The following is a 15296-nucleotide window of genomic DNA, read 5'->3' as shown; positions in this document are numbered from 1 at the left end:
TTGTGGACTCATGCCATGTGACATTTTCTCTCGCAGAGTGGATAGTGCTTGGTTTGTTACAGGGAGGTGTGTTATTGAAAAGCAATCTCAGACAATGAGTGGTGGGTAGACTCCTTTTTCAGAAAGGGGATGTAGCTGGGCTTCTGTAGCTCAGGCAGGATAATTCCAGGTGGATGAAATGACTTTCAGAAGAAGGCATTGCAAAGGTCTCCATTCATTCCCAGGTATTATATTGAGTGACTAATGTTTGGGATTCGGTCTCCGTAGAGAACTATACTTTTAACTAAACCGTATTCTCTGATGCCTTTATTGCTGCAATTTCTGATACTGGAACGCTAATCATGCTCTCATTGTGTGGATTCTTTTTCTAAAAAAAATATTTATTTATTTATTTTTGGCTGTCTTGGGTCTTCGTTTCTGTGTGAGGGCTTTCTCTAGTTGCAGTGAGCGGGGATCACTCTTCATCGCGGTGCGCGGGCCTTTCACTGTCGCGGCCTCTCTTGTTGCGGAGCACAGGCTCCAGACGCGGAGGCTCAGTAGTTGTGGCTCACGGGCCCAGTTGCTCCGCGGCATGTGGGATCTTCCCGGACCAGGACTCAAACCCGTGTCCCCTGCATTAGCAGGCAGATTCTCAACCACTGCGCCACCAGGGAAGTCCATTGTGTGGATTCGCGTAGGTCAGCTCTGTGTCCGTTAGGATTTGAAACGTGCCCTGAAGGAGCATATAAGTTAGTAGGGGAGACAGACTATTAAACACCTAAGAATAATAGGACATAGTGAGTAGTATAAAACACACAGAATAAAGAGCTAAAGGATACACACGAGGGAGCCATTTTATTGAATTGAAGGGCTGGTGGGGCCTTACAGGATTAGTACGAGTTTTCTCGGCAGGCAGAGGTGGGAAGAGCATTTCTGATAGAGCACACAGGCAAAGGTATGATGGCAGCAACGTGCTGCAGGACGGTGGTAGGTGGGGCGGCTTTGGGGAAGGTTAGAGTTAACTGGGCTCTGGTATGGAGTGGCCAGGGATGAGGCTGAAGAAGGGGTTAGGCTGGGGTGTGTTGAGAGTAAAGGAAGTAGAGGGAATCCCGGAGTGTGGCACAGAGAAAGTATGGCACGACCTCTCTGTTCTCTACTTTGGGAACTCCTACTCATTCTCATCAGTCCTTCCCTGAGCTAGTTGCTACCCAGGAAAAAAACAAAGCCCTCTCCCTTTTTCCTCCCCATTTTTTTTTTTTAATGTTAAAATTTTTTTTTCTACATTGAGGTATAATTGACATATAGCATTATATTAGTCTCAGGTATACAACGTAACGACTCTGTATTTGTATATATTACAAAATGATCACCACCATAAGTCTGGTTGACGTCGGTCAGCACAATGGTTACAAAATTTTTTGTGTGTATGATGAGAACTTTTAATATTTACTTTCTTAGGCTCTTTCAAATATGCAATACAGTATTATTAACTATAGACATCATGCTGACATTACATTCCTATGGCTTATTTATTTTATAGCTGCAAGTCTGTTCCTTTGACCCCCTTCACCTATTTTGCCTACTTCCCAGTGCCTGGCTCTGGCAACGATCATTCCATTTTCTGTATCTATAAGTTTGGTGGGGTTTTTGTGTGTTTGTTTTGTTTTTTAAGATTTAAAGTAAGATCATACAGTTACAAATGACAAGATTTTATTCTTTTTTTCTGGCTGAATAGTATTCCACTGTGCATGTGTGTATGTATTTGCGTGTGCGTGGGTGTGTATCTGTGTGTACATCTCACATTATCTATTCATCACACTTAGGTAGTGTCCATATCTTGGCTATTTTAAATAATGCTGCAGTGGACATAAGGGTGAATACAACTTTTTGAGTTAGTGTTTTCTCCCCATGCGTTTCTGTTCATATGATTAGTTAGCCAGTTATCCCAGTGTTTCCTGGTTGGTGGGGATGTCTACCTTTCTCTGTAGGCTGTGAAGCCCTTGAGGGAGGGGATTTTTATCTTACCTGTTTAGGTTGTCTACATAATAGATGCAAAATGTCTCTTAGGTTGGGTTATTCTATAGATTAACACTCCAACTAAGTTATTTTACAACTTCAGAATTGTAAAGATTCTGTGATTCTAAATATTAACATCTTTCACACTGGCTTAATTTTTGTAGTCTAAATGGCAAAAATTATTATCTTTAATACTGAAGAACTCCTTTGGCATTGTAGATTGTTTGGCCTGAATCACTTTTTTTCTTAAATGCATTTTGTTTAAATTCAAACTTCTTTGTCTAGAAAAGTAAATGTTCACATTTTGAAACTCTAAAAATAACATACTGGATAGATGATGCCAAAACAATGGTTTCAATCAGAAATGCTTTTTGAATCCAACATCTAAATGAGAACTAATTACTGAATCAGATCACAGTTACTAGGCATTGTTTTAAGGCAATTAACAACAGTATTGAGAAACCTAAGTAATGAAATTTTTTTGAATTTTATTTTATTTATTTTTATACAGCAGGTTCTTATTAGTTATCCATTTTATACACATCAGTGTATACATGTCAATCTGAATCTCCCAGTTCATCCTACCCCCCCATCGCCCCCGCTTTCCCCCCTTGGTGTCCATACATTTGTTCTCTACATCTGTGTCTCTATTTCTGCCTTACAAACTGGTTCATCTGTACCATTTTTCTAGATTCCACATAGATGTGTTAAATATACGGTATTTGTTTTTCTCTTTCTGACTTACTTCACTCTGTGTGACAGTCTCTGGGTCCATCCACGTCTCTACAAATGACCCAATTTCATTCCTTTTTATGGCTGAATAATATTTCATTGTATATATGTACCATATCTTCTTTATCCATTCGTCTGTTGATGGGCATTTAGGTTGCTTCCATGACCTGGCTATTGTAAATAGTGCTGCAGTGAACATTGGGGTGCATGTGTCTTTTTGAATTATGGTTTTTTCTGGGTATATGCCCAGGAGTGGGATTGCTGGGTCATATGGTAATTCTATTTTTAGTTTTTTAAGGAACCTCCATACTGCTCTCCATAATGGCTGTATCAATTTACATTCCCACCAACAGTGCAAGAGGGTTCCCTTTTCTCCACACCCTCTCCAGCATTTGTTTGTTGTCTGTAAATTTTCTGATGATGCCCATTCTAACCGGTGTGAGGTGATACCTCATTGTAGTTTTGATTTGCACTTCTCTAATAATTAGTGATGTTCAGCGTCTTTTCATGTACCTCTTGGCCATCTGTATGTCTTCTTTGGAGGATTGTCTACTTAGGTCTTCTGCCCATTTTTGGATTGGGTTGTTTGTTTTTTTAATATTGAGCTGCATGAGTTATTTATATATTTTGGAGATTAATCCTTTGTCCGTTGATTTGTTTGCAAATATTTTCTCCCATTTTGAGGGTTGTCTTTTCGTTTTGTTTATGGTTTCCATTGCTGTGCAAAAGCTTTTAAGTTTCATTAGGTCCCATTTGTTTATTTTTGTTTTTATTTCCATTACTCTAGCAGGTATGTCAAAAAAGATCTTGCTGTGATTTATGTCAAAGATTGTCCTTCCTATGTTTTCCTCTGAGAGTTTTATAGTGTCCCATCTTACATTTAGATTTCTAACCCATTTTGAGTTTATTTTTGTATATGGTGTTAGGGAGTGTTCTAATTTCATTCTTCTACATGTAGCTGTCCAGTTTTCCCAGCACCACTTATTGAAGAGACTGTCTTTTCTCTATTGTATATCCTTGCCTTCTTTGTCATAGATTAGTTCACCATAGGTGCGTGGGTTTGTCTCTGGGCTTTCTATACTGTTCCATTGATCTGTATTTCTGTTTTTGTGCCAGTACCATATTGTCTTGATTACTGTAGCTTTGTAGTATAGTCTGAAGTCGGGGAGTCTGGTTCCTCCAGCTCTGTTGTTTTCTCTCAAGATTGCTTTGGCTATTTGGGGTCTTTTGTGTCTCCATACAAATTTTATGATTTTTTGTTCTAGTTCTGTAAAATATGCCATTGGTAATTTGATAGGGATTGCATTGAATCTGTAGATTGCTTTGGGTAGTATAGTCATTTTCACAATATTGATTCTTGCAATCCAAGAACATGGTATTTCTCTCCATCTGTTTTGTGTCATCTTTGATTTCTTTCATCAGTGTCTTATGGTTTTCTGAGTACAGCTCTTTTACCTCCTTAATTATGTTTATTCCTAGGTATTTTATTCTTTTTGTTGCAGTGGTGAATGGGATTGTTTCCTTAATTTCTCTTTCTGATCTTTCATCGTTAGTGTATAGGGATGCAAGAGATTTCTGTGCATTAATTTTGTGTCCCACAACTTTACCAAATTCATTGATTAACTCTAGCAGTTTTCTGGTGGCATCTTTAGGATTCTCTATGTATAGTATCATGTCGTCTGCAAACAGTGACAGTTTTACTTCTTCTTTTCCAATTTGTATTCTTTTTATTTCTTTTTCTTCTCTGATTGCTGTGGCTAGGACTTCCAAAACTATGTTGAGTAAGAGTGGTGAGAGTGGACATCCTTGTCTTGTTCCTGATCTTAGAGGAAATAGTTTCAGTTTTTCACCATTGAGAATGATGTTTCCTGTGGGTTTATCATCTGTGGCCTTTGTTATGTTGAGGTAGGTTCCCTCTATGCCCACTTTCTGGAGAGTTTTTATCATAAATGGGTGTTGAATTTTGTCAAAAGTTTTTTCTGCATCTATTGAGATGACCATATGGTTTTTTCCTTCAGTTTGTTAAATGGTGTATCACATCGATTGATTTGCATATATTGAAGGATCCTTGCATCCCTGGGATAAATCCCACTTGATCATGGTGTATGATCCTTTTAATGTGTTGTTGGATTCTGTTTGCTAGTATTTTGTTGAGGATTTTTGCATCTATATTCATCAGTGATATTGGTCTGTAATTTTCTTTTTTTGTAGTACCTTTGTCTGGTTTTGATATCAGGGTGATGGTGGCCCTGTAGAACGAGTTTGGGAGTGTTCCTTCCTGTGCAGTTTTTGGGAAGAGTTTGAGAAGGATGGGTGTTAGCGCTTCTCTAAATGTTTGATACAATTCACCTTTGAAGCTATCTGGTCCTGGACTTCTGTTTGTTGGAAGATTTTTTTGTGTGTGTGTTTTTGGTTTTTTTTTTTTGTAGTATGCGGGCCTGTCACTGTTGTGGCCTCTATAGTTGCGGAGTATAGGCTCCAGATGCGCAGGCTCAGCGGCCATGGCTCATGGGCCTAGCCGCTCCGTGGCATGTGGGATCTTCCCGGACCGGGGCACGAACCCATGTCCCCTGCATCAGCAGGCGGACTGTCAACCACTGCACCACGAGGGAAGCCCTGTTGGACGATTTTTAATCACAATTTCAATTTCATTGTTTGTGATTGGTCTGTTTATATTTTCTGTTTCTTCCTGGTTCAGTCTTGGAAGGTTATACCTTTCTACGAATTTGTCCATTTCTTCCAGGTTGTCCATTTTATTGGCATAGAATTGCTTGTAGTAGTCTCTTTTGATGCTTTGTATTTCTGCGGTGTCTGTTGTAACTTCTCCTTTTTCATTTCTAATTTTATTGATTTGAGTCCTCTCCCTCTTTTTCTTGATGAGTCTGACTAAAGGTTTATCAATTTTGTTTATCTTCTCAAAGAACCAGCTTTTAGTCTTATTGATATTTGCTATTGTTTTCTTTGTTTCTATTTCATTTATTTCTGCTCTGATCTTTACGATTTCTTTTCTTCTGCTAACTTTGGGTTTTGTTTGTTCTTCTTTCTCTGGTTTCTTTAGGTGTAAGGTTAGATTTTTTATTTGAGATTTTTCTTGTTTCTTGAGATAGGATTGTATTGCTACAAACTCCCCTCTTAGAACTGCTTTCGCTGAATCCCATCAGTTTTAGATCGTTGTGTTTTCATTGTCATTTGCCTCTAGGTATTTTTTGATTTCCTCTTTGATTTCTTCAGTGATCTCTTGGTTATTTAGTAACGTATTGTTTAGCCTCCATGTGTTTGTGTTTTTTACATTTTTTCCCTGTAATTTATTTCTAATCTCATTGCATTGTGGTTGGAAAAGATATGATTGATATGATTTCAATCAAATCAAGGAAGTCATTGATATGATTTCAGTTTTCTTAAATTTACCAAGGCTTGATTTGTGACCCAAGATGTGATCTGTTCTGGAGAATGTTCTGTGTGCACTTGAGAAGAAAGTGTAATCTGCTGTTTTTGGGTGGAATGTCCTATAAATGTCAATTAAATGTATCTGGTCTGTTGTGTCATTTAAAGCTTGTGTTTCCTTATTAATTTTCTGTTTGGATGATCTGTCCATTGGTGCCAGTGTGGTGTTAATGTCCCCCACTGTTATTGTGTTGCTGTCAATTTCTTCTTTTATAGCTGTTAGCATTTGCCTTATGTGTTGAGGTGCTCCTGTGTTGGGTGCATATATATTTATAATTGTTATATTTTCTTCTTGGATTGATCCCTTGATCATTATGTAGTGTCCTTCCTTGTTTCTTGTAACATGCTTTATTTTAAAGTCTATTTTATCTGGTATGAGTATTGCTACTCCAGCTCTCTTTTGATTTCCATTTGCATGGAATATCTTTTTCTGTCCCCTCACTTTCAGTCTGTATGTGTCCCTAGGTCTGAAGTGGGTCGCTTGTAGACAGCATATATATGGGTCTTGTTTTTGTATTGATTGAGCAAGCCTGTGTCTTTTGGTTGGAGCCTTTAATCCATTCACGTTTAAGGTAGTTATCGATATGTATGTTCCTATGACCATTTTCTTAATTGTTTTGGGTTTGTTTTTATAGGTTCTTTTCTTCTCTTGTGTTTCCCACTTAGAGAAGTTCCTTTAGCATTTGTTGTAGAGCTGGTTTGGTGGTGCTGAATTCTCTTAGCTTTTGCTTGTCTGTAAAGCTTTTGATTTCTCCGTCGAATCTGAATGAGATCCTTGCCGGGTAGAGTAATCTTGGTTGTAGGTTCTTCCCTTTTATCACTTTAAGTATATCGTGCCACTCCCTTCTGGCTTATAGAGTTTCTGCTGAGAAATCAGCTGTTAACCTTATTGGAGTTCCCTTGTATGTTATTTGTCATTTTTCCTTTGTTGCTTTTAATAATTTTTCTTTGTCTTTAGTTTTTGTCAATTTGATTACTATGTGTCTTGGCATGTTTCTCCTTGGGTTTATCCTGCCTGGGACTCTGTGCTTCCTGGACTTGGGTGGCTGTTTCCTTTCCCATGTTAGGCAAGTTTTCAACTATAATCTCTTCAGATATTTTCTCGTGTCCTTTCTCTCTCTCTTCTCCTTCTGGCACCCCTATAATGTGAATGTTGGTGTCTGCATTTCTTTTCATTCTTTTTTCTTATTCTGTTCTGCGGCAGTGAATTCTGTCATTCTGTCTTCCAGGTCACTTATCTGTTATTCTGCCTCAGTTATTCTGCTGTTGATTCCTTCTACTGTGTTTTTCATTTCAGTTATTGTATTGTTCATCTCTGTTTGTTTTTTCTTTAATTTTTCTTGGTGTTTGTTAAATATTTCTTGCATCTTCTTGATCTTTGCCTCCATTCTTTTTCCGAGGTCCTGGATCATCTTCACTGTCATTATTCTGAATTCTTTTTCTGGAAAGTCTCCTATCTCCACTTCATTTAGCTGTTTTTCTGGGGTTTTATCTTGCTCCTTCATCTGGTACATAGTCCTCTGCCTTTTCATTTTGTCTATTGTTCTGTGAATGTGGTTTTCTTTCCACAGGCTGCAGGACTGTAGTTCTTCTTGCTTCTGCTGTCTGCCCTCTGGTGGATGAGGCTATCTAAGAGGCCTGTGCAAGCTTCCTGATGGGAGGGACTGGTGGTGGGTAGAGCTGGGTGTTGCTCTGATGGGCAGAGCTCAGTAAAACTTTAATCCACTTGTCTGCTGATGGGTGGGGCTGAGTTCCCTCCCTGTTGGTTGTTTGGCCTGAGGCGACCCAGCACTGGAGCCTGCAGGCTCTTTGGTGGGGCTAATGGCGGACTCCAGGAGGGCTCACGCCAAGGAGTACTTCCCAGAACTTCTGCTGCCAGTGTCCTTGTCCCCGCGGTGAGCCACAGCCGCCCCCCGCCTCTGCAGGAGACCCTCCAACACTAGCAGGTAGGTCTGGTTCAGTCTCCTGTGGGGTCACTGCTCCTTCCCCCTGGGTCCTGTTGCGCACACTACTTTGTGTGTGACCTTCAAGAGTGGAGTCTGTTTCCCCCTGTCCTGTCAAAGCCCTGCAATCAAATCCCAGTCGCCTTCAAAGTCTGATTTTCTGGTAATTCCTCCTCCTGTTGCTGGACTCCCAGTTTGAGAAGCCTGTCGTGGGGCTCAGAACCTTCACTCCAGTTGGTGGACTTCTGTGGTATAAATGTTCTCCAGTTTGTGAGTCACCCACCCAGCGGTTATGGGATTTGATTTTACTGTGATTGCGCCTCTCCTACTGTCTCACTGCGGCTTCTCCTTTGTCTTTGGATGTGGGATATCTTTTTTGGTGAGTTCCAGTGTCTTCCTGTCGATGACTGTTCAGCAGTTAGTTGTGATTCTGGTGCTCTTGCAAGAGGGAGTGAGCGCACGTCCTTCTACTCCGCCATCTTGAACCAATCTCCAGTAATGAGAAATTTTTAAAACCATCCGATTTTGTTCAGATTTCTAATGCATTGTGATGATCAACTCTTCCTTATATATGCCTGATGTAATATGAATGATTATATCTTATAATACAGTTTCAAGGTTTTATTTATTTATTTTTTTTAATGTCTTTATTGGAGTATAATTGCTTTCACTTTGAAGGTTTTAATGAAGAGTATCAGTCTCATTCTCTTAGTGGATAGCTAAGTTCCCCCAAATCAGATCCCGTTGATCATGCATTGTTTTGTTAAGATTAATGTTTAAATAATGCTCTTCATTTGCTACGGAATTTGCTAAATTCGCTGAGATCAAATTTCCTAACGTAGTTTCCTGTACATTCCTGTGGAGAAGTACAGGACTGACTAAGCCTATTGAAGAAACTATGTTGTTTCTTTAAAAGTGGTTTCTCAAGCTTGAGATGCAGATACGGGGTGAGAAAACTTAAGGAAACTCCGTTTGACAGTCCTTGTTGATCTATCTAGCAGAAGCATTTTGATGTTTGACTCTTTTCTCCTTATTTAGAGACATCTTCTGTTTCTATTGTATATAAGATATAAGGTATTTAATAATATAATTGATCAGCATGGCAGCATAATTTTTGATCCCCTTAGTAAATCAATAATAAGCTTTAGAGGTCATTTAAGTTGTAGCTATAAACCGTTAAATAATTTAATGCTTATTTTTTCAACAGATGTGAACTATTAAAAAGAAAATGGCCCAACGGAGTACTGTATTTCCTTCTCTTGTCACCGAGGAAAGGTATAATATATGGAAAATATGCATCTAAGGTATACTTTTTCTTTCCACCAATTCCATGAGGGCTGTTAGTGGGTGTGATCATTATAAAAGAAGCCTTGTGGCTGTTACATTATCCAACAATGACTTTTTTCGAGGGCAAGAGTAGGATACTGTGGGCTATTCAGTGACCCTGACAGGTGGCGATTTCACAGTAGCCCTTCAGTACAGTTGCACTTCTGGTCAACAGTGAAACGTACCTCTGGAGGTTTGGGGGCTGATACCCCTGCTCACCCTTTTATGTATTCATTAAAAAAAAATTTATTTGTTTGGTTGCACTGGGTCTCAGTTGCGGCCGGTGGGCTCGTTAGTTGAGGCACACGAGCTCAGTTGCAGCATGCATGTGGGATTGAGTTCCCTGACCAGGGATTGAACTTGGGCCCCCTGCATTGGGAGCGCAGAGTCTTAACCACTGCGCCACTAGGGAAGTCCCCCTGCTAACCCTTTTATTTATTTTTATTTTTTAAAATAAATTTATTTATTTATTTATTTATGGCTGTGTTGGGTCTTCGTTCTGCTCATGGGCTTTCTCCAGTTGCGGCGAGCGGGGGCTACTCTTCGTTGCAGCGCGTGGGCTTCTCATTGTGGTGGCTTCTCTTGTTGTGGAGCACAGGCTCCAGGCGCGCGAGCTTCAGTAGCTCTGGCACGCAGGCTCAGTAGTTGTGGCTCGTGGGCTCTAGAGCGCAGGCTCAGTAGTTGTGTGACACAGGCTTAGTTGCTCCGTGGCAGGTGGGATCTTCCTGGACCATGGCTCACACCTGTGTCCCCTGCATTGGCAGGTGGAATCTTAACCACTGTGCCACCAGGGAAGTCCCTGCTAACCCTTTTAAATCAGAAGTGGCGTGTCCATAGGCCAGAATTGGCTCATAGAAGTACATTGTTTGGCCTGGATCATCTTAAATACTTTTTTAATGAATTGTTAACATTTTAAGAAATCAGGTGACTTCACATACAAGCCTACATTTCCTGCCTCTTGTTGAAATATCACATGACCTGGAAAAATGGATCTGCATTCCCAGATGGTCACTCATGGGTGGAGCAGAATCGTGGCTCCCTTTAGTTGAGGAACGCCCTGTCAGTTCTGCAAAGTCCCCACCACTCCCTAGTGTATTCTCTGTGGTATGCTTCCCTCATTTATGTCCCCTGCCTGACCCTTGTAAGCATTTGAGTTTGTAGCCACTGCTTTAGAGGGAGGGAGGAGAAGGGCAGGTCCAGCAATTTTGTTAATAAGCTTTGATCTTCCAGCCTCTTGCTTTGGGAGGTCATGGAGCCCGCTACCAGCGCACTTAACTCTCTGGGGACCATTGTTTAAAGTTGCTGCCTGGCTCACCAAGAAAACTCTTTGCGAGTAGAAACCCTGCCTCAAATCCCCTTTAGCTCGTAGGGATAGATAATTTGCCTCTCCTTTTCTGGGAAGTCTTGAATCTGGCTTGAAAAATGACTGTTTCCCAATTGACAACCCTAATAATGTGGGGCTCCCTTCCGTAGGCGAGTTAGAACGATGCCCCGACACAGCCAGTCCCTGACCATGGCACCCTACTCATCCGTAAGCCTAGTGGAGCAACTGGAAGACAGGATCCTCTGCCACGAGAAAACCACGGCCGCCCTCGTGGAGCATGCCTTCCGGATCAAAGACGACATCGTCAACAGCTTGCAGAAAATGCAAAACAAAGGGGGAGGCGACCGCTTGGCCAGGCTTTTCTTGGAGGAGCACATCAGAAACATAACTGCCATAGTGAAGCAACTGAATCGGGATATCGAGGTAAGGCGTGTGGAAGTCAGGTGGGCTGCGTTCCTTTCCACAGACCTGTTCCATGTCTGATGCCTTCCTCCCAAGCAGTACTGTGTTCAGACCAAAGCTGTCTGTCTTGTCTAGTCTTAAGGATTGCCAAGGAAACAGCTTGAACAAATATATTAAATGTATTCCAGTATTGGATAGCGGTTACTGTCAGTGTTATTTGTGTTTAATCTCAATGTACCTTGCTGATTACTAAATCACTTTTGTTTTGTTCGGCTCTCAAGGGAAAGAGAGAGAACCAGTCAAATAGTTTCCCTGTAATACCCTTCGTGTAGCTGAAGACAGCTATTAAATCAATTACTAGGTCAGCCTTTGCTGCTTCAGAGTAAATGTTTCTAGGTCATAATGATTATAAATAATACAGTTTATTACTCAGACAATCTAGGGATGTGAATCGCTTCTCGGACTCCCTTTTATTGCTTTATTTTTCCCTAAAGTGAACCCAATAAAAAGCCAATATTGTCTATTTGTAGAGTTTGTAAATATACTGCTTTTTATTGAGCAGTCGCAGGGACCACAGAATTTAATTCAGAAAGCTTAAGATCATTTAGGGCCTGGGCTAACATCACTGAATAATGTCAGTATCCTACATGTGTAGTTTGAAAATGTATGAATAAAAGATATATGACTAGATTAAGGAAAATCTTTATTTCACATCATGGAGTTTTTTTTTTTTTTTTTTTGGCTGTGCCACGCAGCTTGTGGGATGTTAGTTCCCCATCCAGGGATTGAACCCGCTCCCTCAGCAGTGAAAGCGTGGAGTCCTAACCACTGGACCACCAGAGAATTCCCTGGATATTGTATTTTAGTTATGCTTCCTGAAATGAATTATTTCCAATGTCAGATTTGGAATTATTTCCAATGTCAGATTTGTATTTATTTATTTTAATAGCTTTATTGAGGTATAACTTAAAAGCCACAAAAATCCACCCATTGTAAGTGTACAATTTGTGCAACCATCAACACAGTTCAGTTGTAAAACCTTTCAATCACTCTGCAAATTTATATAAGCCTGTTTGCCGATAATCCCTCCTTCCACCCCAGACCCAGGCAACCACTAATCTGCCTTCTGTCTCTATAAGTAATTTGTCTTTTCTGAACATTTTTTATAAATGGAATCTTACAATCTGAAGTCTTTTGCATCCGGCTTCTTGCACTTAGCATGATATTTTTGAGGTTCAGCCATGTTCTGGCATGTATCAATATTTCATTTATATCTATGTCCCAGTAGTATCCTGTTGTGTGGATATGCAGCATTCCTTTTATCCATTTATTAGTTGATGGACATTTGGGTTGTTTCCAGTTTTTAGCTATTGTGAATAAAGCTGCTGTGAACATGTGTACATGTCTTTGTGTGGAGATATATTTTCATTTCTCTTGGGTAAATTGCTAGGCGTGGACTTGCTGAGTCTTGCAGTAAGCTTGTGTTTAACTTTTTAAAACATAGCCAAACAATTTTCCAAAGTGGCTATACCATTTTACCATCCTACCAGCAATGTGTGAGGGTTCCAGTTTCTCCACATCCTCATCAACACTTGCTGTTATCTGTCTTTTTGATTATAGTCATTGTAGTGGATGTGTAGTGGTATTTCATTGCACTATTAATTTGCATTTCCCTAATGACTAATGATGTTGAGCACTTTTTCATGTCCTTATCAGTCATTTGTGTGTCTTCTTTGGTGAAGTGTCTACTCGAGTCTTCTGCCCATTGTTAAAAATTATTTTTTTATTGTGTGTGAGATATTTATCACTTTAACCATTTTAAAGTGTGCAGTTCATTGACATTAATTACATTCACAGTGCTGTATGCAACCATCACCACTATCGGTTTTCAAAACTTTTCGATTGTCCCAAACAGAAACTCTGTTCCCACTAAACAACAATTCCCCATTCCACTCTCACCTCAAGCCCCAGGTGACCTCTGTTCTACTTTCTGTCTCTATGAATTTCCCTATTCTAGGTTTATCACATAAGTGCAATCACACAATATTTGCCCTTTTGTGTCTGGGTCATTTCACTTAGCATAATGTTTTCAAGATTTATCCATGTTGTAGCATGTGTCAGAATCCATTTTTTTTAATTTAGTAATTTATTTTTTATAAATTTATTTATTTAGTTTTGGCTGCGTTGGGTCTTCATTGCTGCACGCGGGTTTTCTCTAGTTGCGGTGAGCGGGGGCTACTCTTCGTTGCGGTGCGCGGGCTTCTCATTGTAGTGGCTTCTCTTGTTGCGGAGCATGGGCTCTAGGTTCACGGGCTTCAGTAGTTGTGGCACATGGGCTCAGTAGTTGTGGCTCACGGGCTCTAGAGCACAGGCTCAGTAGTTGTGGCGCACGAGCTTAGTTGCTCCGCGGCATGTTCGGATCTTCCCAGACCAGGACTCGAACCCGTGTTCCCTGCATTAGCAGGTGGATTCTTACCCACTGTGCCACCAGGGAAGTCCCAGAATCCATTTTTAAATTAGGTTATTTGTCTTGTTATTGAGTTGTAAATTTTCTTTATATAGTCTAAATACAGGTCCCTTATCAGATATGTGATTTGCAAAATATTTTCTCCCATTCTTTGGCTTGTATTTTCATTCTTCCAATGGTGTCTTTTGAAGCACAAACTTTACAAATTTTAATGAAGTCCAGCTTATCAGGTTCTTTTATGGTTTATATTTTTGGTGTTGTGTCTTAAGAACTGTTTGCTTAACCCAAGGTCACAAGGCTTTTCTGCTCTGTTTACTTCAAAAGTTAATTTTAGTTTTTACCTTTAGGTTTATGATCCATTTTGAGTTAATTTTCATGTATGAAGTGAGATTAAAGATCTAAGTTAGATTTTCCTTGAATATCATATGAAAAAAATTTATCATTTTCCCATTTGTCCCTTTGTTAAAAAAGAATGGATCATAAAATTTAAGGGTTAATTTCTAAATTCCTTTGATCTTTATGGCTTTCCTATGGTAATACCACATTGCCTTAATTTCTAGCTTTAGAGAAATCATGATTTCAAATCATATTGAAATCATGTAGTGTAAGTCCTCCAACTTTGCTCTTTTTTTCAAAATTGTTTCAGCTATTCTAGGTCCTTTGCATTTTCATATAGATTTTAGGATTAGCTCGTCAGTTTCTATAAAAGCCTGCTGAGATTTTGACAGAGACTGCTTTGAATGAAATCAATTTGGGGAGAATTTCTATCTTAATTTTGAGTCTTTGATTGTTTCAAAGAATCAATTCTTGGTTTTATTATCTTTTCCTATTTGCTTTTTTGTTTTATATTTCATTGCTTTCAATTCTATATTGTTTCCTTTTTCTCTGCTTGCTTTAGTTTGTTTTTCTTTTTCTAGTTTCTTAACGTGGAAACTTAGGGAATTGGTTTGAGATCTTTCTTCTTTTCTGATAGTGGTGTTTAAAGCCATAATGTGTCCTCTAAGCACTGCTTTGGCTGCTTCCATGAGTTTTGGTATGTTGTGTTTTTGTTTTCATTCAGTTCAAAATATTAAAGTTTCCCTTGTGGTTTCCTTTTTTGGTGCATGTGTTACTTAGAAGTGTGTTATTTAATTTCCAGATGTTTGGGGTTTCCCCAAACTTATTTCTGTTGTGAATCTCTAATTTAATTTCACGTGGGCAGAGCACATACTTTGTATATTTTTAATCTCTTTAAATTTATTGAGACTCTTTTTCAGTTATTGAAATATCCAGTTTTTATTGTTGAATTGTCTATTGCTCCTTTCAGTTCTGTCAGTTACACTTCATGTATTTTGGGGCTTTGTTGTTACGTGTGTATACATTTATAATGTGTATATTTTCCTGAGGTAGTGATTCTTCTGTCATTATAAGATGTCTCTCTTTATCTCTAGTAATATTTCTTGTCTTAAAGTCTATTTTGTCTGATATTAATATAGCTATTCTGGCTCCTTTATGGCTGCTGTTTGCATAGTTGATTTCCTTTTTTGATGATTCTCACTCACCTTATACCTAAGTGAGGTCCTGGTGTACCACATGATTAACAGTTTTCACTGTCCTTTCAGATTACCGCATACACTTTACTAAGGACAGAGATTTACTCAGAGTTGTACTCTAATTGAAGTAC

General features: G+C 39.4%; 1 protein-coding gene across 7 annotated transcripts in view; it reads left to right on the top strand.

Annotated features, from left to right (window-relative positions):
- The window catches only part of FAM81A (family with sequence similarity 81 member A), a 123873-nt gene that overhangs the window by 61377 nt on the left and 47200 nt on the right, over nt 1-15296 (top strand). For 5 of the 7 annotated variants that reach the window (XM_079914573.1, XM_079914575.1, XM_079914574.1 and 2 more), the window contains exons 2-3: nt 9322-9418; nt 10914-11187. In XM_079914573.1, coding sequence (XP_079770699.1) covers nt 9399-9418; nt 10914-11187 — 294 coding nt within the window. In that variant the 5' untranslated portion in view covers nt 9322-9398. The remainder of the gene's footprint in view (nt 1-9321; nt 9419-10913; nt 11188-15296) is intronic. The other 2 variants (XM_079914569.1, XM_079914570.1) reach the window with 1 other exon arrangement.

This window comes from Stenella coeruleoalba (assembly GCF_951394435.1).
Source record: "Stenella coeruleoalba genome assembly, chromosome: 2".
Taxonomy (NCBI): Eukaryota; Metazoa; Chordata; class Mammalia; order Artiodactyla; family Delphinidae; genus Stenella; species Stenella coeruleoalba.
The sequence above is the reverse complement of the archived record's forward strand: the minus strand, read 5'-3'. Positions and strand labels throughout refer to the sequence as shown.